Source organism: Nyctibius grandis, chromosome 19 (assembly GCF_013368605.1).
Source record: "Nyctibius grandis isolate bNycGra1 chromosome 19, bNycGra1.pri, whole genome shotgun sequence".
NCBI classification, from domain to species: Eukaryota; Metazoa; Chordata; class Aves; order Nyctibiiformes; family Nyctibiidae; genus Nyctibius; species Nyctibius grandis.
Window position 1 is genome coordinate 3790773 of NC_090676.1, and position 24423 is coordinate 3815195.

The following is a 24423-nucleotide window of genomic DNA, read 5'->3' on the forward strand; positions in this document are numbered from 1 at the left end:
AATAATAACGGAAGCCTCGGAAGCATCTCCATTATAAATTCACAGCTCTGATCCATGCAGAGTTTATAATAACATTTTACTGAGCTGGCTGCCACAGGGCAGTCACTGCTGCTCTTGGAGATTGTCTCCAGACTCTGCGGTGTCTCATCTGAGTGGGAAGTTTCTCTCTCCCCTTGATCAAGGCTTTCTTTGAAGATTAGGGTCTTGCATGTTTATGGAAATATTTGGAAAGGTATGAACAGAAAAAGGAAATGTTACATTTTTGGTGACTGGACTGGAGCTGCAGATGGGGTTTTGCTGAGAGTGGCTGCAAAATGGCCCCCATGAGCATCATCTGAACTCCAAAGGGCTTCTTGGGTTGGAAGCATTTCTGGCCCTCCGTTTCTGGCCCCTAAACTGCTGGTGCAGGGGTGGGATTCTTCACAGAACGCCCTTCTCTGCACTGTTTCTGTGACTGCAGTAGCTCAGAGGCAAACCCCTCTGCTTGAAGCAGTAGGGAGTTATGTATAAGTGGCTTCAAAGAACCACATGAAAATCCAGCCATGTAGGGTCTGTAAACAAAAGGTTCATTACTTGACTTAATTTTTTTTACCTGTGTTTTCAATCTATATCAGGGATCAAACCAGCGAGAGACTGCTCCCACACCACACAGAAGCAGCTCTGACTGGCCACCCAGTTTGACATGCATACATTCCCCAAACCTTTAAGCATATTCACTTATTAACAGAGAACAAAATATTTCAAAGAAGCAGGTGGAATCCTAAGAGTCTTCCCTTCTTCACCATGAAAATTTAATCACAAGCAATTTCACTCATTCTCCTTGCTGAAAATACACCAAAAAGCCTCCCGGCTTGATAAGGGTAGGAAACTCTGGGTGCCCAGGAGGATCAGGTGAGGTTATACAGTGAAGACATCCAATGCAATTTCAAGCTTTGAGCTCGGCTTGACAAGACAGGATTTTCATGTGGTTCTTTGCATTGTGATCACTGTGGGTTACACAGCAGTGGGAAGTCAACACCAGCATCAATGGTGTCTTGACAAATCTGCCCTGCTTTTTGTCTGCAAGTTCTGAATAAGGGAGGGTTCATTATGCAAAAGTCCTTGTGCAGCAGTGATGATCATGTAAATCCCCTGTTGCTCACTTTGATATGCCTTTAAACTACAGTTGTGACACTTTACTACGTTAAGAATAAGGGGTCCTCCCCTGCTCTCAGGGAAAACGTTGGCATTTCAATTTCAGACTGGCTGCTGATGTCAATGGAAGTTAAACTGTTGCATTTTAGTTTGCTGAATGTTTTCTGTTTAAGCAGAAAAATATATCCATATAGATATGTGTATACTTAAATACATATATCCATCCACATACACATGTGTCTAGAACTACTGCTAAGCTTGAAGATGTTTTGTAACGTTGCACCAGATAAGGCTGTCAACCGTCATTACAGAGCAATAAAGCATGATAAATAGAAGTACCCTGCTGAAATACCATCTAGCAGGTAAGATGATGTCTCCCTTAGAGTTTCAGCAAAGTGGCATCTGCAGACACACACACATAGCCTAAGGGTCAGAGAACAGGACAAGCTCACAAGCTCACACGTTCCTACCAGCGTAACCTCATTGGCATTTCACTGATGTCATTTCTCCTAATACCCAACTATGAGCATTAAGAATGACTGCAACTTAGGAGCTACGAGGGAGTAGTACAAGGGCTCTTTTTTTTTTTCAACACTGAGCTGTTCTTAAATCACGTTGCTCTTTAAACATTAGTGTTTCATCCTAAGTTGTTGATTAAGACTCTCTGTTAGAGAAGGCCAGACTTATCAAAAGATGCAGCTTTGTCCACCACAGCACGTACTATCCTTTTCAGGTGCAATGCACAGCGTGTGTCGTGCAGCTCCTACAGATCACAGGAGCCTATTCATGACGCCTTCACTTTTTTGGCAGTCAGAGGGAGCATCCATAGGTGTCTCATCTGGGAAGACATTCAGTGAACGCTGAATGGATCTGGTTATGTTCTGACTGTGTGTAATGACTGCAGAAGCATTCACTGCCTGGGCTGCTGGCCTCCGTAACTGAATGGGAAGCGAACGCTCAAACGAAAATAACGTTCTTTGGAGGCAAGGAGGGAAACAGAATTTGATACTTGCTGCAGATACTTTGAGTGTTCTAGCTCTCCTAACGCTGAAGGCAATGGACGGAGGGAAGAAGGGACAGTGGATATTTACAGTCTTATTTCTCAGAGTCTGGACAAGATCCTCTGCTGATCTAACCTGCGGAGTGGCTTTCACTGGAGTGGAGCTGTTCTGAGCTCCGCATCTGGCCCACACTGTGTTTATTGCTCGATACTAGGAAAAAGAAAATTTCTCCAACTATTTTCTGCCAAGCAACTCGTTCAGGAAAATCTCTCCTTTCCTTCTGTTACCAGGAAATTCACTCCTCCTGAAGTTTCTCCTGCACCACCTGCTTTCACAGAGGACCGCTTGACTGATCCCCTGTAGTGAAACGCTAGTCCTAGTTCACAGCTAACGGAGAGTTTCCTGGCTTAAAAAGGAGAAGGTGCAGCCTCTGCCCAACCTGCCAGGCAGAGCAGGGCTGCACAGCCCAGGCACCGTTCCCTCTTACAGTGCTCAGAAAGCTAAGGAGCAGCAGGACACGGAGGTCAGGCTTGGATGCTGGGAGGTGCCTTCAGCATCTGAGAGTTTATGGGAGTTTACGGGGGGCTGGGCTGAGTTGGGAGACCCAGAACCGGTGGCATACGCTTGAAGCAAAAGTATTCAGGACATCTGCACAGAGAGAGATGGGTAACAGATTCAAGCACTCGTATTCCCAGGTAGAGAAGGCATGAAGTAACTGCAGACTTCTTTCTTCTGGCAATCCCTTACCTAGCTGTAAGCATGGATTTGCTTTGGCTTTCCCCTTACCTTCACGACGGTCACCATGCCTTCGTTGGTGACAGGGTCTGTCCGGATGGTGAAGTGGCCAGAGGGGTCTCCACTGATAATGCGGTAGATGGCATTCCAGTTGGGGGAGTGAGGCTGGTCCCGGTCCATCACCGTCAGGTTTGCCACCACAACCTCCACTCTGTTCTCAGGAACTTCTCCTGAATACTGCAAATAAAAGACAGGAGTGGTCACGGTGGGAGCTTTCTGTCGGTCCTCATGGCTACCTCCCCTCTCCCCTACATCAGCACACCGACTGGGAAATCAGTCCCATGAAGAGGACCACAGGGTTGTATGCTATGAGCGACACGTCTCTTTCTCCCTTCTGGTTTTCCTATGTTTTTCTTTGAATGTTTTTCCAGACCTTTCAAAGCCTAGTCTCACCTCTCAGCCCAAAGGAGAACAAACCCGCTATCACTCAGCCACTGACCAAGTTTCAGTAAATGCCTGAAGTAAATGAAAAAAAAAATGTTCTTGATATTCTTGTTCACTTACAGCAATCAGAGAGTTAATTGTCAACAGCAGGTAAAAAAGGCAGACTAAAATGTGCATTTTTTAGGATGACTATGTCCCTTTAACCTGAGGTATTTTGCCTCACTCAGATTTCAGTGATGGCATTTTATTGCTTCTTCAGTGATTTTACTTCATTTTCTTTCTTTCTTGCCCTTGATTTGATTTTCTCTCATTATTTAAAGCGTTTCTTGTGATTTTGCCACAGCATTTCCTGGTGCTTAATTCTCTTTTAGCACTGATTTTCATGGAGCATGTCCAGTTCAGGCACATTCTGATGCATTAGCTGCTTTCTTTTCCGCTTTCCAGCCCTTGATTTATCACTCGGCTGATCAGGGATCCTGGCCTGTGAATACTTCCAGCGTTTGGGGCTCAAAACCTGCCAGTAAGACACATTCCCAAATTTTCAACTGTCCTCATCTCTCAGCATCGCCTATTAGCAGCACTTGCAAATCAACACTCTGATTGACATATGGCAAATTAAACACTGGGGAAACGACGGGAGCGGCTGGCTCTGAGTCTGCTACTGAAATCCTGGCCCCAAACTGCAGGAGCAGAGCACTTCTGAAAATCTGGCCTTTGGTGTGCCCAAATGCCAGGTTATGTAAATGATAATAAATCAGCCCTTTGTTAGCACAAGAGTCCCTTTCCACTCCTAACCCATACCCATCCATTGGAGTCTTTCAGTTACGTGTGCTTATATTTAGTATATATTATTCCACCACTGACAGCAAAAATATTCAATCTGCCTTACGTTAATGTAAATTTAAGTTTGCCCTTTCGTGGTATCCTGAATGGCATTCTGCCCTCTTTTCTGTTATGCACCTGTCCTAAACAAGCTTTCATTAGTGAATGCAGATGGCATCTCTTTCCAGCCATGCTGAGTGGTGGGGAAGAACAGTGGGAAGCTGCAGGATAATTCTAATTCCAGTACATGCTACAGCTCTTCTTTCCCCTTTATTTCCCATGATTTCACTCGTTCTTTACCCGTTCTCTTGCCCAATTTGGAATCTCTGTGGCACACAGCTTACGCAGGAGAAATATCATATGGAAATGTATCAAAAGCCTCTTGAAAAATCCATTAAATTATGTCATATGTACACTCCTATTATCAACCTTGTCTGAAACCCACTCCAAAGAACCGAAGGAGACTAGTTAAGCAGGAGCGTCTCTTACTAAATCCACACTAGTTATCACCCATTACATAAAATTAATGTTGTAGGGCATGCCAGCCATGCCAAGCTGCTGAGCCCCCAGTCTCTTTTAGGAGGGGGCTGCACTGCTAACGTCAAGGTATCGTATTGTAATTTCAAACGAGTTAAGCACTTTGTGCAACCATCTCAAATCTTTGACCTAGGACCACAGTTTTTTGTCTGTAACTACTAGGCTTACGCCTTGCCGAACCAAACAGAATTAACTCATCAAGAGTTAATTCTGTGGATATTGTTTATTACGCTTATAAAGCCAAATATTTTTCTGATGAGAACAGAATACCTTCCCTGGAATCAAAGGAGCCATCCAAAGCTATTCAGGTTAAGAAGCAAATCTTGGAGAGATACACCATGAAGAACAGAGCAATTTTCATCAGCTACAGATCAGCAGCTACTGGGAATCCAAACCGGAGCCTGTCTTTCCTCCTTCTAACACTCCCCCACTATCATTATTAAAAGTAAATGCTGTAACGTGTATTGTCCACAATTGTCTCTACCTTTAATAAAATTAAGTAATGACATTAAATTACAGCTGCTAAAGGCAGGATGGCAGCTCAAAGCTACCCACACTTCTTTAATGTCATTCCCTCCCTACCCTGGAATAATTTAGGATAATGAACAATGCTATCTTTCACAATGCTGCGTTCCAGCATTCCCTCTGCTCTAAGTTCTCTTTCATAAGATTACAATTGATTTTCAAATAAAGAGAAGCAGATCTAGTCAAACAAGGTAAAACAATGGGCAACGGAGGAGCTGCTGGAGCAAACATCAGATTGATAAGGCAGTGCTTGACCTATACTTGCAGCGTTTACTCAGATTCCCCTATAATTCATGTAGCTTCACTTTCAGTTGTTGCATTTGAAGTCCTTAATTTCCAGAGTGCTTTTTTAAAGACCATTCATAAGAATTTCTATGGCTGACTGTTACACACTTCGCTTCCCTTCCCAGATAAGGATTTGTTCTGAACCTGGCACATTCTTAAATCCTTAAATTCTGCAGGGTCTTTTTTCTTTCTCTCCCATAAAGGCCCGTGCTGGCAAAAGTCCTTCTCTCATTCCTCTAGAGCTGGCCTGTCTGAAGTCATGTCTTGCTGAAAAGGCAATACTTAATTCCGATTTTCAGGCTGCATCAGATTATACTAAAATTGGTTAATCCCAGAGTTTGTCTTTCGTCTCACGCGGTACCTGACAGGACATAAACATGCAGACAAATTTCACTACGGAGGAGAAAGGGATTGATGTGGGGGGACAAATGATGAATTCACACAACGACTTGACTTTGTGCAATAAATCTGGAGTCTGGGCGGCGAAGCCACACACAGCAGAGTAAAACCAATTAGCTCACTGCAGCCACTCCTAGGGAGGTGTGGAATTGAGACAGATGAATACAAAGATAATTATTCAGGCTTCCTTCTAAAGGGAATTACTTTCTTCCAATGTTCTTACTTTTTTCTAGCTGATTTTGCTAAAAAGCTGTGAAAGCAAAGACTTGTTCACATGAATGTCTGCAGGAAAGATTTTTGTCTTGTCTTCAAGATTTGCTAATGATGACGCAACATTTGCTACAGGCAGAAGCAGTTTATGAAGGCTGCATTGCCTAGAGAAATAGCGGTTTATGACCTGTAGCTACGGATTAACGCAGAAGAATAAGGGCATCTCAGTCCTTTTATTAGACTCTGAGCCCTTTCCCTGTCAGCTAAGACTGCTGCCAAGTGCTGCGTCTTCTCTCTAGGTCCCCCGGGCTGAGAGAAACCGAAATGAGAGGGAGCGAGCACACGCGTGCACGTGGCGTGGGGTGTCCCACCTCGCACCAAGCTCTGGATACGAGGTGACGCGCAGCCGGGAAGCCCAGCACCCAGAGGACCTGCGTGAGCAGGGACCCAGCCTGAACACCACCCCACAGCTCCTCCACGCTTAAGGGCATGCTCCCAACCAAGTGCTGGCACGCCAGCCAACTGTATACCTTTTCCTCACAATATTTAACAAAGACGCTTGAATAGCAGGGAAAATAATAAACAGCTGTGGTCTGGTTGCAGTAATCTGTGTAAAATGGAAAAAAAAAGACGAAAATCTCCTAATAAATCATTAATTGTGATGTGCCTGCCCAGCTGCAGCACGGAAACAAGCAAATGCCATCCTAATTGATTGCTTCTTATTCCATCTTTATAGGCCTGCATTTTTTATTGTGGGGGTTGAGCAAGCCCAGAGGTGTAAAAAACCTCTAGATTGTATTCTGTGTATCTGTCAACTTGATATTTAGATCAATAATCCTCTTCCCCCCCGCCCCACTCCTACTACTGGTAATTTAGCTTTTCTTCCTAGCAGCCTAATTGCTGTTTTCTTAAGCCTTACTATCAATTCTCTGACCTTTAAGTTCCAATATCACTTGCTGTATAGATGACTGTACTAGGTCTGCAAGCTATCCTACCCCCTCTGTGCCAGATGGGTCAGACTTGGCTATCAGCTTCTGCGACAGTCACACCAGGACCTCCAGGTTCTTGCTCCACTGTTGCTGTTGTGCAGCAGAGACCACAAGCTCACTCAAACCCCCACAAAATCTCCATAAAGTCAACCGTATTTTGCGTGCAAATCAGATTTTCAGATGCTTGTTTCTTAATCACGTTTTATTAAAGAACTATGGTGTGTTCTCGAATGATGATCACGCTCTAAGTACCGATGTCCTCACTTTTTCCTAAGGCAGCCCACAGCATCCCTGCTCTGCATTACACCAGCCAGCAACCCCTACAGAAGCCTCTTTGGTGTTGGTTTCTCAGGCTCTTGCCCACAACATCCCCTGCACTGCAGCGTCCCTGCTTCAGCTTCATGTTCACTTGGATCTACTCCACAGTCAATCCACGTATGCACACCATACTTCAGACTAGTTATATGCCATGTGGCAAATGCTTCCCAAAACATTATCTATAAAGCCCAACGCACTCCTGCCAGCTCGCAGTTTTGCTCTGCTGGTATGAGGCCCAGCTGTCACGGAGCTCATTCAGAAATGAATTGCTCAGGCTGCAGGCACCGGCTCGTCGTGGTCGGGCAGGAGTCAGTCTTGCCCAGCTGAGCAGAGGGCAGCACATGACAATTAGCTCACCAACTTTTAAAGGACGCTTTGGAAGTTCTGCCTTTATCTTCAGTGGTTTGTGCTATCTCTTCTCCCTGGTATTCAGTGATAGGATATGTGGGAATGGTTGAAGGCTGCGTCAGGGGAGGTTTAGATTGGACATTAGGAAGCATTTCTTTACCCAGAGGGTGGTCAAACAGTGGAACAGGCTTCCTAGAGAGGTGGTCAATGCCCCAAGCCTGTCAGTGTTTGAGAGGCATTTGGAAAATGCCCTTAATAACATGCTTTAATTTGGTCAGCCCTGAATTGGTCAGGTAGTTGGACTAGATGATCATTGTAGGTCCCTTCCAACTGAAATAGTTCTGTTCTAGTCTAGTCTAGTCTAGTCTAGTCTACCGTATCCTATCCTATCCTATCCTAAAATGCCTCACCTGCCTGCAAAGGAGCTCTCACAGCTCTACGCATGGTGTGGTGGAGCCAGACCACCCACTTGTTTACTGGGAGATACTACAAGGAACGACGAACGATGTTCAGTGCGGTCTCAACGTGCTGGTTTCACTTCTGCCAGATGAGTTTGAAAAACAACAGTGAGCCCCAAACTTTTGCACTTCTAAAGCTGATCTTACGATGGGGTGCAGACAACATGCATCATGTTCCTGGAGCTGATGGCAGCCACTGGCTTTATACTTTGTCTTTACCGGTGTTACTTTTTCAAAACCTCAAGTAATGACTAGTTTTGGATTAAATGACAAGATTTACTCACTGGCTATGAAGACAAAGCAGGACAGAAGCAGCAAGCAATACCCTCTCTTTCAGAAGTAGCAGAAGAAAACCCTCCCATTTCAGACTCTCTGGTGTGAGGAAGGAACGTGCAGGTTTCACCTTGGTTCAAAGACTCTTAAGAGTACTTGCCAGGTGTTCAGAGAGAAGAGCACATAATAGTAAAAGGATATCAAAAAAAAAAAGAAGTTTGCATGTCTGACAATGAGTACTAATTTTTTTTCATTATCAGATGTTACATTCTTGTGACAGTATGAAAAGATGCCACAGAAATGATGACACAAGACACTATTCTGCTGCAAGATCACCATTTCCAGATAAATATATCTTATGAAATGAGGTTCGAAGTTTGCATAGAAATTTAGATATTTTATAAAAATGCATTACAACACAAAGGAGGTTTTTACAACATTCATATGAAAGGTTAAAAGAGAGATTAAAATTATGTCCTTGGAAAGGCATATAGCCTTGTCAAGGAAAAAAAATTCTACATTAACCCCGTGTAGGAAACTTGCACTTTATCTGTATTTCAAAGGCTATAAAGAACTACTTTAATCAACCTACTTGACTTTGGGGACTTGCATGTCTCACTGAAACTCATGAAATCCTGCATAGTGTGGTTTCCAGAACACAAAAGCCTTTAATCTGTAACCCGGCACTCTTGTACATTCAAATCCTGATACTATCTCCTTGTTAGGAAGAAAAATTGTGAATTTATCCAAAATGGGATCTCATCTCGTCTAAAGGATGTAGCATTTGCAACAGTGACCTTTAACCATGGTTATACTCAACAATAAAAGATTTTATCTTGGGAGCTAGTGGAAACAGTGCATGTTAAAATTCAGATCTGATAGCACAGCCTTTTATTTTCCAGTTTTAGAGAAGAATCCTTTGAACATTTCATTTGCTCTCTTGTCTAACATACCTTTGTTTCTTGCCTACAGAATGAACAGCAGGAAAAGGTAGCTGATACCTTTCTGCAGAGTATTTGATTGTCAGGTGTAATTAGTAATGCTATCTTTTAAATGGAGGCATAGATTTTAAAACAGCTGGAACTGTCTAGAAAGCCTCACTCTTTAAAAAAAAAGTTATATACATACATTTATATAATAAAATGTTCTTGCACAGATACATCATTGCTTACAATGGTTGCCAGCCCTATACTTCCCTCCAGCCGCAGAACTAAAGGCTAAAGACTTGCCCATGTCTCCCAAGGCAGTTGTAGAACTGGTGCTGGAGCTGTGTCCTGCCCTCCGCTGTCTGCGTCGGGGCAGGATCCTGAGAACATCATTAATTCATGTGTTACTTGATAAATCCAATAGGTCAGCCTGGATTAGTCTATTGATCTCCCCAGTGCATTGCCTTGTAGCCCTGTCATCCCCGCTGAGCTACCGAGATGGAAAAGCTCCCAGACGGGAAGGCTGGCAGGGAACCGCGCGCTGGGGATGAGCTGGATCACCAGCACGGCTCTTCCCCAGGCTCTTCACCACCTTGGCTTCAACTGAGGAACCTGAACGGGCTTGTACAGCTGGGGAAAAACAGGCCAGAGGAACAACTGGTTGTAAAGCTCCACCGTCTCAAAGGCCAACAGCGGTTCGATGCGTTGACCCTCCTGAATTGCCAAAGCAGTGCTGGTGTCCCGTGTCTCACCCGGCATAGCAGGAGAAGAGCTTTCCAACCTGCAGGCTGTGTCGCTCGCCCTTGCTACCTAAAATAACCATTTTCCTTAAAAGAGGGTGAAATCAATTCATTTGTTGGAATGTTAACCCTCAGATTTCTTTCTCTTCTTCAAAGTTCAAAGTAGCAAATAACTGTGCAGTTTTGAACAAAACTTTGAAAAATATTTTTCCTGATTTACATATAAACCAAACTAACAAAAATTGTGTGAGAGAGTTCAACTCCTAAGTGAGCAAAACCTACTCCACAGGTCTGACTCTCTATTTCCTGGCAAGATGTGTGTAGAAGAGGGGCGAGATGTGTATAGAAGATGTTTCAATTCAGTCACCTGTAATAAAGTTTCATAAAGAAGGGCCTTAAGCTGATAAGTCTGGTTTAGGATTTTCTTATTAACTGCCCATTTCTCATAATGAGTTTTTAATTTAATTTTTTCAGATTTTAAGGCATATAAAAGCTGCTCATGTGCCTCTGGGATCTGAAGACGGATATTTGGGAAAGGGAGAATTTTAAGAGAGCTGAAACTGAATTTTTTATGTACACTATAATCCTGGTATTGAAATTTTTAACAAGTTTCCTGCGTCGCACAGCTCAGCCAGTCTGCATGCTGACTCCAGCTCAAACCTCCTCTGCACTGCAATTGAAATCTCTGTTGTTTCCAGATTAGTCTCAGAATTAGCACACAGGGGGATTATTTTTTTTTTTTTTTATGACTAGGTTTGAACATCACAATCAGGTGCTGGAAAACCCACAAGGTCTGGTCATAAACACGGTTCTTGACTGGACGAGTATCCTTGTAGGAGAAAGGCACTGAAATGTCTTTTCTTGTAAAAGTGCTGCTACTGTGGTTTAAAGATGTGATTTTTCTGAGCTGGTGCCACGATGGCCAATTTTTTTATGTCCTTACTGCTGTGTAAAATGTAACGGCAATGGCTGTTGGCGGGGTGAGAGCTCCCACCCACGGGGAGATTTGTGTGCCCCCACCTGCTCCCCTGTGCTGTGGTTTCTACGGGAAGGGAACCAGGAGTGGGGGACACGTCTCCACGTTGCAGGGGTTGCTGAAGAGCCCCTCCAGTTTGCAGACAAACCCAGATGGTTCAGCGGCAGCACTGCCCCGATGCACACAGAGGAAACCTGCCCTTCCGAGCTCACCTTCTGATGGAGTCCCTAAAACCATAGAATCACCGAATAGTTTGGTTTGGAGGGACCTTCAGAGGTCACCTATCCAATTCCCTGCAATGAGCAGGGACATCTTCAACGAGATCAAAACCTGGCATTACAGAAGAATGCATGCTCTCCTGCTTACAGTCATTCAGAGCATGGAATGAAGACTAAATTAAATGCTGTGTAACTCATCAGACTTGCCATGAGAAAGAAGATTCTAGCTGAAATTCTATTTACAACAGGAAAGTCAAAGCGCATGTAGCAGAGAAGAGAAATGCAGTGAGAAATCGGAGGATATTGGGGCAAAGAAAAGAGGGAGTCGCTATACACTTGCAAATTTAGGAAGGAAAATGTTTTTATTTCTTCTCTGTTATTTTCTGGCAATTAAAACACATTATTGCACTGAGCTGAACAGTTTGAAAAACTCTACCATGCTCAAAAAACCTATGTGAAACCTTTCAACCATCCTCTCTGATTTTAACTCTGGCTGTTCTGTGTTCTGACCCTTTCTCCTACAACTGGGAAGCGTGAAGACACCCTGGACAGTTAGAAATATTTGATAAGAGAAAACTCACAGCACTACCAAATCCTTTGCTAAATCTTCTTTTTTTTTCCCCCCAGCATGTCACTAAAGATTTCATAAATGAAATGTGCTTAATGAAAATCCAGATATATATCCTCTTAAAATGACATCCCTTGGAAGTAACTGTTTTTAAGGCAACAGAATATGGAAGAATTAAAAACCTGCCGACCCAAGGAAGTTAGCCAGCTTCACAAGGGGATTTCTTTCAGTGCCTTGCAATAATAGAGTTACAAAATGTATTTAAATTTCTCAGCCTCGTGTCAGTGCCCGAGATGCTGTGTACTTCTACGATAATGAAATAATCCACTACAAATGGGTATGAGTCTGGGACATCTGGCAGATGTGGAGATGTACCTGCCCAAGCTGTGTGGACATCCTGCCTCATCAGGGACCCCCTGGATGGTGCTGGGTGTCTACATTCAGGCAACTGAATTGTGCCTTCCAAGGCCAGGGCTGGGCTCAGGAGGAGAATTAAGGTATTTAATATGTATCTAAAAGCAGAAAGATGCACATAATCTAGAAAAAAATCATTCAAATTTGAGAGGAATGCTACAGACAGATAAATTTTAGAAAAGAAATGCTGGTGTGGGTAGATATGTGAGCATTAATGTCTGATTTCTCCTTGAAATTTTAGCTTGACTGACACACCAGAGATTATGGGAATGGTGTCTAACCACACACGTGTGTCAGGTGGTGGAGACCAGGGTGACTTCCATCACAGCACACCACGCAGTAGGAAGGGCATTTCTCTGTAGATGTTTCCTTTGACTACGGAAATTTTGTCAGTGACACCTGTCTGTGTCACACCCGTCTGTGTCACACCTCGTTGGACACACATAGCTCACAAGGGTTCTAGCACCTCCTTCTCACTGGACAATTCCTCAACACCCCTATGGAAGGCACGGTGTGGGGATGGGGTCTGCAGCTTCCCCCTCCAGATCCCACACACATTAAACACGGAAGGAGAAGGAGGAGAGAAGTCCCGGCTAAATGAGGCACCACATCAGGAGATACATGTACGTATGAGGTACACAGGCACAGAGGTTGTGCTGTAACTCCTGGATTCCACCCACTACGTGGTGAGAAGCAGGGCATGAGCAGCACCGTGGGCTCTACCTCCCGTGCAGTGCTGTAGCTCTAATTGGCTGAGATTGCACTCTCTAGCATTGAGAGAGGAGGTTATATTATTCTTGATTTTACACCAAGGAGTACATGTGTCCAATTTGAGAGAGACCAATAGAGTATTTTTTTATATCCCCCCCCCCCTTTTTTTTTTGTGACAGAAAATTGAAATCTGTAATGAAACTATCGTTCCCATTTTTTAAATCACTGGTCTTTGGCAATTTTAAACTCCAAGGTCTGAAAAATTCATTACTACTAACTTCCGTCAAGGGTGTTCCTGAAACCAAAATTACTTAATCAACTCAATTTAGCTTCTTGTGTAGACCTAATTCAGAAAAACTTTATCTTCTTGAATTGTTATTGCAATTAATTTCCCCCCCTTCTTTTTCTGCAGCAGACGACATTTCAGTAATTAGATATTTTATAAAAATGAGTTATTCATCCAGGGTAGCTTCACTTTTATATTTGATTAATCATATTACCACTGAGGTCTGGGTTTTGTCTCCAAGGAAAGTTTAATGACCTCATTTTAATCCTTCTTTTAACCAGCAGGCAGGTATCAATGAAGAAAAATAAAATTATCTTCTATTTTCTCTTTCTCTCCTTTTTTTTTTTTTTTGTAATCTCAAGATTACATTTCATGTTTTTTCTGTGTGACTGACCCATTTACAAGGAAGAATCTAGCTGATTCCAATTAAGTTCAGGACAGAATCAGGCTAAACAGAGCCTTGAACTGTGCCTTAGTAACTAATTCTCAGTGTCACGAAGAGGAACCAGAACTGTTTCACCAAATGGCAGTTGGTTTAAAGCACTGTACATGATTAATTAGGTGATAATTTGAAAATGAATGTACTGAAAGGAAATAAACAAAACAAAACCCACTGTAAATTTAGGTTTTGATTAATGGGGTCTATTAGTAAGAGGCTTCTGTCAAGGAGACTACATTTTTTTATATCAATGCGTATATACCCACACAATGTAATGGAATAATTCACATAAACCACAATTTATCTGGGAGTAGAGACTTGGGGATTATTGATGACTGTTTGCCTTTTATCAGTATCTATCTATGCTTTGAATCTAGCTACATGCGTATCTATATTTGTCTATTTGTACATATACATCCTCGTATCTATCCATCTTGCAGACAACACTAAGTAGTCTCGAAGGTATTTCATCCTTTCTGTCATATGCTACACTGGTGTAAAGACAACAGGAATCACAGAAGGGGCTGACGCTCTTTTCATTAAGACAAGGGGAATTGTTTTCTCATAAGCTGAGAAATATCTTTCATTTTAGATGAAAGAGGTGATAAAATAAAGAGCAAAAGTTGAGTATCCACAAGAGACTATGAAGCGTGTCTTGTTTTCCATAGCATCGCACTGAAAGGGCCTCCAGGCACTTCAAGATGCCGTGCCTGGGAAGAGCTGTACTGCTCACAAAACCTCTGCACCCCGAGTCAGGGATCTCACACATCCCTTATCAGAATCAAAACTGTGTAGGCATCACTTCTGCTACGCTCTGTTGGACAGGCTTTGCATTTAGGTCCATATCCAAAGGTGAGTTTGATTCAAAAGGCAGGTCAAGATGTAAATAATTTCTATGAAGACACAAATACTTTCCTAACCACGGCTAACCTGCATGTCTGCAGCAGCAAAGCCCCTGGCATTAGCGTGGCGAGACCTGGCAAGGCTGAGACAGGATGGGAAGAACCAATATTGCTTCTGCTTGTTCTCTCTCCATTTGTTACCGCTACCCCTTGACCTAATGTCCTTAGTCTAATTCATTGCTCATGACTAAGGTTTTCATCAGGACCTGCAACGCATTGACAGGCAGAAAGCCCGGTTCCATTTATAAACACTGAATTCTTATTTAGGAAAACTAAACTGATTTGTAGTTTTTAAGACTTCACCAACTATATATTTAATTAAAGCACACCCAGAATTAGGTAGATGCTCATGTACCCAAATGCTACCGGGCATATTCGATTCACTTGAATATAATAATTTATTTCAGTTAGACGATGACAGCTCTATAACAGCCCAAGCTTTACTGCGTAGTTCAGCTGAGCTTCATTTTGATTGGAAAATTGCAAGTGAACACAGTCACCTGGGATTTTCCATGAAAGCACCATTGATTTTTAACGATAAATCCTGTCTGCAGGACTGTACAGAACTCCTGGGTTTGTTTTCAGCTGTAAAACAATGCAGTCCTGTAAATTTTCTCACCACGGTATTAGGTCTTTCCCCTTGCCAGCTCTGACCTGCGCTGTTCACTTTGATTTCTGCCTCTTGCGACAACTGCCTCTCAATTATGCCATGGGCATAATTCTGATGATTTTAAAATACTGTAGCATTCAGGCTAATCTATATTTAAATGTCATCGTAGACTTTCTGAATGGCACCGGTGTAATGATGGGGACTGTGAGATCTGAAGGGGCAACTACTTATGCAGCTTTGGTCTATACACTAGGAAATGAGGTACATGGTGCTCAGGATTTAAACCCTTGATCTTTTCCAGATCTGGACACATGCACAGGTCCTGGGAGATAGTTAGCTACCAACTTCCCCTGGCTTTCCCTGGATCAGCTGTGGTAAGACCTCTTTTTAGGACAGCCCTTCGTAGACAACCTAGTCCATTTTTGTATCTGTGGGAAATCCCAGTGAAATCTTGTTCCTGCTGGGCTCTCCCTTCACAGTGCAAGATTAATTTGTAAAACACGAGCGTGCATGCAAGAGGGATTTCTCATAATGCTCACATGTGCTTCCGGATAACATCTGGCTGTAAACGCACTTCGGAAACCCCAAACCGCTGGCAGGCTGACTCGGTTTCCGATTTTGGTTTCCTACCACCGTTAAATATCATTTCTCCAAACTAGACCTATTTACACCTTCGCATCACAGTCGTTTGGAAGTCAGTATCTTTCAGGCTGAAGGAAAAGCTGAGGGTTTTCTTTGCTATTTGCTATTTCTGAACTCACCGTTAAAAACAGAGCTCAGCAGGATTCAACTCGGGGGCCTGGAGACCAGGTGAAGCATTCACCCCAAGCTTTGCCACTTGCAAAATAAAGGTCACATTTTTACAGCTCACATCAGCTATTTCTGCAGCTCTGGACATTGTTGCTCTTGCATTGGTTGATGCACAGCTATATTTTGTCCTCAAACAGCATTAACATGGGAACAAATGCACACAGAACAAGGAATACAACTTTGGCTTATGCTTGTTTGCTTTTCCAGAATTTTGGCAAGTTCACAGAACAGGAGGACTAAGGGAGCGTGATGCCATGGCTGTGAAAAAGGCAAATTTGATCCTAGGAAATGTTGGTGCTCTTGTTCAAGACACTGAAAAATCTCATCTGTCAAAAGAAAGAGATCTGAGCAGAGCCTGGTGCACAGCAGGGTTAGCAAGATAACCAGGGGAACGGAAAGCTGTATTGTACGAAGGGGCTGGAGGAGCCTGGCTTGTTTAGCTTCACAAAATGATGTGCACTAGGATATCAGGGTGGAGACAGGAGAGAAAATGGGAAGGAAACATCAAAACAGGAGAAGGAAGAACAATTTATGGTAAAGGACAGTGCCAGCATGGCAGCGATGCACTGACAGCCTGCTTCACGTTCAAATGTCAAAGCACTTTTCAGAGTGGGCTCATTAGCATTTCCCAAAGTACTCGGAGGAGCCAGAATACCTGCACAGACAAAGGTCAGGTTTTTGGCAGTGCAGTGCAGTGCCAAAAACAAACAGTCCTTTTAACTTGGGTCTCTCTCCACGTCATTTTGCTCATGAAGCGCCGAGCTCTTCACTCCGCAGATCTCATTGCTGCCTGATTCAGTCCAGTACGAGCCAGGCTGCTAACTCAGCATTACCACAGCAGCCAGAGATGAGTCTGATCTGACACTATTAATTAAATAGACCGTTAAAAACTGGCAAGAACTGCTTCTTCCAGTGTACTTGCAACAAGCACTTGCTCCTCCACCGATTAGCCAAATCCACTTTGTAACTAGATTAACCTTACCCAGCAACACATCCCCTGCTAGAATATGAGCATCTCTCTGCACAGAGTTACTCTGTACCAGCTATTCTGCCTTGAGTTCACAGCCAGTCTTTGGCCAGCCTGCCCTGCCTAGGCCACCAACAGTCACCACTGCCCAGGCGCTGTGAGCTGGGAAGCACCCACCCATGCCCCATAGTCCAGTCCTAAACCTTTAGAGCTGTTCCTAACGAGAGTCAGCGCCGATATGAGCCAGCAAGGCAGCGTGGTGGGGAAGGGGATGCGGTCCTAGAGCTGCCTCTTTAAAACACGCTCCACTGGATTCAGCCTTGGAAGAGGAGATTCTCAAAGCAGTGCCAAAGGGCAAATTTTAAAGTAGCTTTAAATAAGACCTCCTAAGGCTCAGGAGCTTAAAGAACTTGAATAGCCCAGTTTCTTTTTTCCCTTTTTTTTTTTTTTTTTTTTTTTTTTAAAGCAGAGGTTGATTGCCAGGCAGATTTGCCCAAGAATCCACAAGCTCAACTAATCAGGAGCACTTCAGCCCTGTGAAATAATATTTCCCTTACACGGGCTACAATAAAAACAAGTTCTGCACAGTAGGCAAATTTAAAATAACTTTTAATTAACATTTAAGACACAGAAGTCTGATCATGCAAATTCATCTGCGTCTCCTCTCTGTGCCTGATTGTTCCTGATTGAATATGATAAAAATAGACTTTGTATGAGTCAAGTGTAGGCATGGATTTCTTTAACTTCTCCTCCCCTCTGATTATGCATTTTCTTAGATAAAGTAGAAACCCTTGGACGACTATTAACGGTATCATGGGTCAGACTGGAAAGGGCAGCCTGCTTGATAGGAGTTAGATTTCACTGGAATTAAAGGCATTCCTTCTGTGAGCAAAAAAGATGCCTCCACCTTGCATAAAATCTCACCTGAGACTATCCAGCATTGTTCTGTCTCAGCTGACTTCTAATCTCTGAATACCAACACTAATTTCATTGCACCTCCCCTGTATCTGAGGTGAGTATCTGGCCAGAGGCTCAGCTGCCGATCTACATTAATACAGAAAAAACGCAACTCGCCTGCACACACGAGATAAATATTTGAAGGGAGGCAGAGAAATTTCCACGTAATTAAGACATGTCAGAGGACATGACCCTCTTATGAGTAACAGGGACTCTGGATAACGGAGGGCACACTGATACCAGTACCTTTATCTTGTAAGAGTTATGGAGCCAGTTTCCCAGTAAAACTTACTACAAAGCCTTTGCAACACAGTCCAGTTAAAATTCCACTGTTTTACACCAGCTGATGATTTGGCAGATGCAAAACCCACCAAAAATGCCATGAGAATGAACTAGCGCAGCTAATCACACCCTAAGGACCACAGAGAACTTGGGCATGAGGGATTAAACTACCCTTTTCGAAGGCATCCGACCCAGAGCCTGCAGGCAGGGGCTGGTCGGGCACGCTGCGGAGGCGGCGTTACCTCTGCTCACCCAGGATTCGTACCTCTGCTCTTTGGCAGAGGCAGAAATTGCCTCTCTCCATTTATTTTTGCAAGCAACAATGTCACATGAAGAACACAATACAAAGAGTGGGCTGAAGTCCCTTAGCTAGCCAGAAGAGCTTTCCCTGGGTCATGGCCCTGCACTAAATCATTAAAATTGCCCAGAAGAGCTGCCTATGATGTTTATGGCATTTCAGAGGATGCTCCGCTCTCCTGGCACAGATCTGATTGCTTCCCACTCCTGGGTAGTCTCTCACGAGACATTTCCTCACTGTTAGCTGCTCTCTGATGCTTCTCAGCACAGCCAGAGAGCATCGCAGATGGAGAAAACATTCATCATCACAAAAAAACAGAGCTGGAAAAACTAGAGGAGGTCACCTTGTCCTTGTTGTGCTCCAGCGCCTTGCAGTTTGATACAGGTAGTCCAGGTCATGACTATCAGGACTGGTCATGACTCCTACTGATGGAGACTAGACTTAAGAGTTAACAGCAGACTTTAAAATTGTTTCATCTAGAGACTGTGATTTTTCCTCTCCATATAATTTCAGAACCCTTTGTATGAGAAAGTGGGGCTCCTTCTTCCCTTGCTGTTGTGCAGGATCTTCCCTCAGCCTTTTGGGTGATGGACTAAAGGGTATGAAAACCACATTGATCCACTTTCATGTAAGCAAGCAATCATTCTGGAGTTTTATCAGAGTATCTTCAATTTGTACATTTAAGTATCTGTGTGATTTTATGGCTCTTTTCCCACTTCTCATCTAGCACTACATTTTGATCACAGCCCATCTGTTATCTTGGATGTCCATTAACCACCACATCTCAGCAGGTCACCCACTCCTGTGGACATGTGATTTTGGCTCTTGTACGCCTGTGCCTGAACTTCCACACGGTCCGTGCACGCAGTCTCTTCACCCCCCTGCACGGTGTGCCTGACTACGGACATGATCTGACTTTTTTGACCATCGCAGTGGCTGTTTTCTTCTCTCCTGTCCTGTTGTTAAGTTTTACACAGTAACATTAAATCCTGCTGCTGAATACATGAGCTGTGACACCAGCATGGTGCGATGTCCTCCTGAGCTACATCCTTATCCAGAAACGATTAAGTCTAAAACCGCCGTGGCTGAGTGACAGGTAATTTAGGAGCGCTATAGGGTGGGTTTTTGTATGTGTCTCTGCTGAATACAGTTGCTTGAGTTCCCTTCGTCTGGCAGCTTTCCTAGAGCAAACCACAATTTCAGTTATTGAGCCTATTTTGTTTTTACAGCAGCATCTCAATACAGAAGTATTTAAAATAGAAATATACTGTATCTCTTCAAACAGTCCCCAGTCTTAAAAGAGACCATGGGCTTTCTTACCCTCTGAGGAGCTGTAGATTTCCTGGAAAGAGATTTTTGCTATTTTTCAGAGGTGTTAAAATGCAGATCAGACTATTTGAGGACAGCAAGTAGATTCAGCTCAGGTTTAAAGAGACTGATCAGCTTGATGCTGTTCTCACTGTCAGTCAGGGAAAAACCGTATTATACTTTCATACTCACATGAAATTCATCCTGGCTATACCTGGGAGTATATCAAACATATTTGTTTCCATAGAATCAGAAAATATTATTATAGAACACCCTTGGTTTTCAAATCTTTATAAAGTCCCATGTGCTACTGCATAAAGCCCTTTGGCCCTTGCAAAGCTCTTTCTTCAGTGACTGAAATTAGAGAAATAATGGTACACATCAAGCCTACTTAGAGGAAGAGTAGCATTTTCTAATCCATTTAACACAATCCTATGGGTAATTCTCATGATGGCTTTTATTCCTTCTAGATCTAACACACACTGAGACATTACATACTCAGAATTCACCCAAAAGCAAATTTCCATTATCTCACCTTCCATCAGATTCAGCTTTGGAAGCTGTTAATGACATTAAAACTGCCCTCCAGAAGCCACTGATGTGCATGTGGGACTAACCCTGACACAGCTCATCCCGCTACCTGAAACCTCACCTCCTAACTTGCATTTGGAGACAAGGACCAGGCAACCTGGATCATCTGGAACAACCGGTGCTTAAATGACCTGGCCACAAGATGTCATTCCTGGAGCACCAACACAGGCTGCAGATTGACGCCCAGATCTGAAAACATGTTGGGTGCCCATTTTTCTCTGATCCAGGAGAAATTTAGAACCTTCCTTTTCCTGAGAACCTAGGTCCAAGTCACTTTGTCAGGAAATACTGGCACCGCTTGAGGCTGAGCACATCACATCCACGAGCCTGGGTCCCGATGGCAACGGGAGGGAAGGACCCAGACTCCATAGCTGGCATGGAGCCCATCTGGGTCCACAGTGGCATAAACTGGGCTCTGCATGACTTCCTTGAGTTCTGCTATGTATTTGTAGTTTGCAAGGGTATAACTAAGGGGAAACTCTGGTACTACATTAATAAATATTTTCAGATCCTTTAAGATGGAATGAAAATTCAGAATAACATAAATAATAAAAACATTCCTCAAAGAATGTTCAGTGACTTGAGCACAAAGCAGTTAGACTTTCTGTATTTTTAAAGATTTGGTATCAGATTAAGATACATCATTTACTGCTCCCTGTTGACCCTCATACGAATATAGATGGTGGATACACAACGATTTCTCATCTATTAGCATGTAGACCTCTGTACTGCTCTGTGGTTTCTAAAATTACTACGCACATTTTGGATGCTCTACTTCTATGGATTATGAAGGTTGGAAAGAACCAGACCACATCATTTCACCTTCCAACTCTTCATTTTTTACCTTAACCAGCCCTTATAATTTGCAATTTGCAGTCTCTTTATTTTTTTCCTTTCCCCCCCCAGTAATAGCGACTTGGAGTACATGAGAACAGGACAGAGAAATACTGTACTAATATAAGAAAGATCTTTAACTGATTAAAACCAGATGTACTGAAGAATGTCTACACGTTTACTGCTGGCACACACAAATACATCTGTTAGAGCTATCAGTGAAATACAAATTTTACCAGATACCTGTTACCATTTAGAGTATATACTGCTTCCTTGAAATAACATTCGAGCTACCAAATCCAAAATATCTCTTACTGCTCAGGATTTCACTCATAGGTAATAATAACTGATATGTCTACAGCCAATTGCTGTGAAACAACTGTATCCTCTTAGGTGCAATCAGACATAGTCTGTTTGCCACATTATTTCAGCTCCTTTAATACCTCAGCGAAATTGGTCACCAAATAGTTGTGCAAGTTCATGAATCATTCTTCTTTTCCTTTTTCCTTGTTTTCCTCCTTTTTTTCCTCTGAAAGTCTTTGTTCCACGGTTATCTATCAAGTTCCTCCTATCTGCCAAACCAGCTAAGAGAGACGACGGATACAAACACCCATGAATTACAAACACGTTGTGTGTCCATGCATCACCGTGCTGATGTATTGATACTTACAGTGCTGGTAGTGAATTCGGGTGGGTTGTCATTCACATCTGTCACCGTAATGATGGCTGTTGCCGTGTTTGAGAGACCATAGTTAAGATTTCCTTCCATATCTGTGGCTTGAACAATGACTATATACTGCTGAACTTTCTGGAAAAAAAAAAAAAAAGAAAAGATGAGAAACAAAAAATTGATCCTGTAAAACTCGTTGGTTTATTTTCTGTATACAAGTGCAATGTTTAAGCAGACTAAGAAGTTAATTGGATTCAAAATGTTAGTCAAAAAGACAGATAAAATTTTCTATCATGTTTTTGAAGGGATTTTTGCATAGATTGGTGGATATTACCTGTTTTTCAGGCAAATAAAATTCTTATGTACAAAAATCCTTGGTTGAAATAGACATTTTCATCAACTTTTAAGCATCAACTTCAATCTGAACTCCAAGAACGAGCTGCAGACCTTGGGTAAGGTCACGCTCAGTCTGCACTGCACTTACTCATACCGGGACTGAGCCCACAAACCTCCCACCGCCTTCAGCTCCTTTCTAGCTTGCTTTATTCACTTCTTAACTAAAGCTTCCCCTGGAAAAATAGGGGGGTAAGGGACTAGAAAGTCTCATTTAAAAGGTTTGTTAACCTCACAATTTTACTGCTTATTAAATTACACTCTGATGACATACGCCTCTGTGTGCGTGTGTAATCACAGACCCTGTCTTATTAATCTCAGATTTACAATAAAGTTTTTTTATTTAACAAAGTGCCTTTCAGAGCATCATAGCACAGTGTTAATAAAAAACCCCACACAAATTCAGAACACTAAATTAAAGAAATCTAAAAGAAAGATTATATCAATCAGATAATACAAAGTCAAAAATGAAAATGCCCAGAATTTAGTAATGTAGAAATGTAGGAGCCACAAAGAGCTGGTGTGTAAGGATGGGAAGAGAGGAAGGCAGGCAAAGGAGCGCTGCACATGTGCTAGAAAGCGCAGAGAGTCCAAGCCTAGTGAGAAAATGTGAGGAATTAAAGCAGATCTCAAATGGACGGAGTGATCAGGTAGGATTGTTACGGGAATGGACCCGTTTGAGACGGGTGTTGTATCTCAGGACACTGGAGGCAGCTGCAGCCATCAGGGACACGCGAGAGGTGAGCTGCTGGTGGGAACTGCAGAGCCAGCACCAAAGTTGCACTGATTTCCATCAGCTGAAGATGCAACTATTCTGTTTAGAGCTAAAGTGCTATCTGACAGGGAGAATGGCCTTGGCTGGCATGTAAAGTCATATAAAACACAAAAACATGTAAATGGAAGTAGGCTGAGATTTGTCAAACCTTCAGGCACTGGGTTCCCATCCACGCCCAGTTCCATCTGAAAGGCTCCAGCGTGGGCATACGAGGGTGGTGCTTTCAAGTACCCAGTTTCAGTTTACAACTAATTCAATCTTCAGTAAGATTAGCTCCAGCAGATAACAAATTACTGATTTTTTTGTTTTTCTGTAGCTAACCTTTTTGCTTTTGTGCATTAAGCTGATTTTATTGAACTATTCAATCAATTTTAATTTCAACATGTCCTTCCAATTTGTCACAACATCTCCAGGGGCATCTTAGTTTGTTGTCCTAATATTGTTATTGTTACGACTATCAAAAAAAAAAAGGCAGTCCCACGCCCCCAAGCACGAGAGACATTTTCTTGATGGCATTTTGATCATACAGAACAATTCTCATATTCTCTTTCTTTACAAAAATGACATTTTAAATAGCACAGGGCAGAAACTGCAGCTTAGAGGTAACACAAAATGGTCCTAACCCAGAGAAATGAAACAGTTACTATATGTTTGCTCTGATGATGATGCTGTGGAACTAAAGAAATAAGCCTCTGCCTCGAGGGAATCTAGACTGAAAACCCAGCCCCAGTGAAGTCCCTGGGAGGTCCAGCGGCCGATATTTTTAATAATCTAACAAATCTTCATGCTAGAGGAAAGTACTTGTGCTGCTTCTACTTAAGCCAAGGAAAAAAAAAACTCATCTTGATAAGTGCAGAGTTTTCAGTCTGACCTAAAAACTAAGAAGGGCTTTTGAACGAAAAAATTATGAAGGAAAGAATTAAAAGAACTGTGGCAGATCTAATCTGTCTGCTCTTCTGTCAATCATCTGATACAGTGCCACAAAGAAATACATCAGCTAAATTCCAGAAGATGGGAATTAGTTGAAGAAATTGGTTAAACTGGTTAATGGGAAGTTGATCGAGGGCTTGGCTAAAAAGACAGCAGGGCCTTGTACAGAACAAAGTAACAGCTTGAAAGAAGGGCAACCTGAGAATTAAGTGACAGAAACAAGATTCAATTTAATAGTACAAAATACAAGATAATGCAGCAAGGGGCCAATAACAAAACTCTTCTGGAAGCCCGTTTATTGGACATGAGCAAGGAGGCCTGGCACCGCATCCCACCAGCT

General features: G+C 42.8%; 1 protein-coding gene across 1 annotated transcript in view; it reads right to left on the reverse strand.

Moving 5' to 3' along the window:
- CDH4 (cadherin 4) overlaps window positions 1–24423 on the reverse strand; it is a 447706-nt gene that overhangs the window by 20345 nt on the left and 402938 nt on the right. Inside the window, exons 8-9 of the mRNA XM_068416116.1 lie at window positions 21986–22123; window positions 2922–3107 (exon numbers count right to left, since the gene is read on the reverse strand). Coding sequence (XP_068272217.1) covers window positions 2922–3107; window positions 21986–22123 — 324 coding nt within the window. The remainder of the gene's footprint in view (window positions 1–2921; window positions 3108–21985; window positions 22124–24423) is intronic.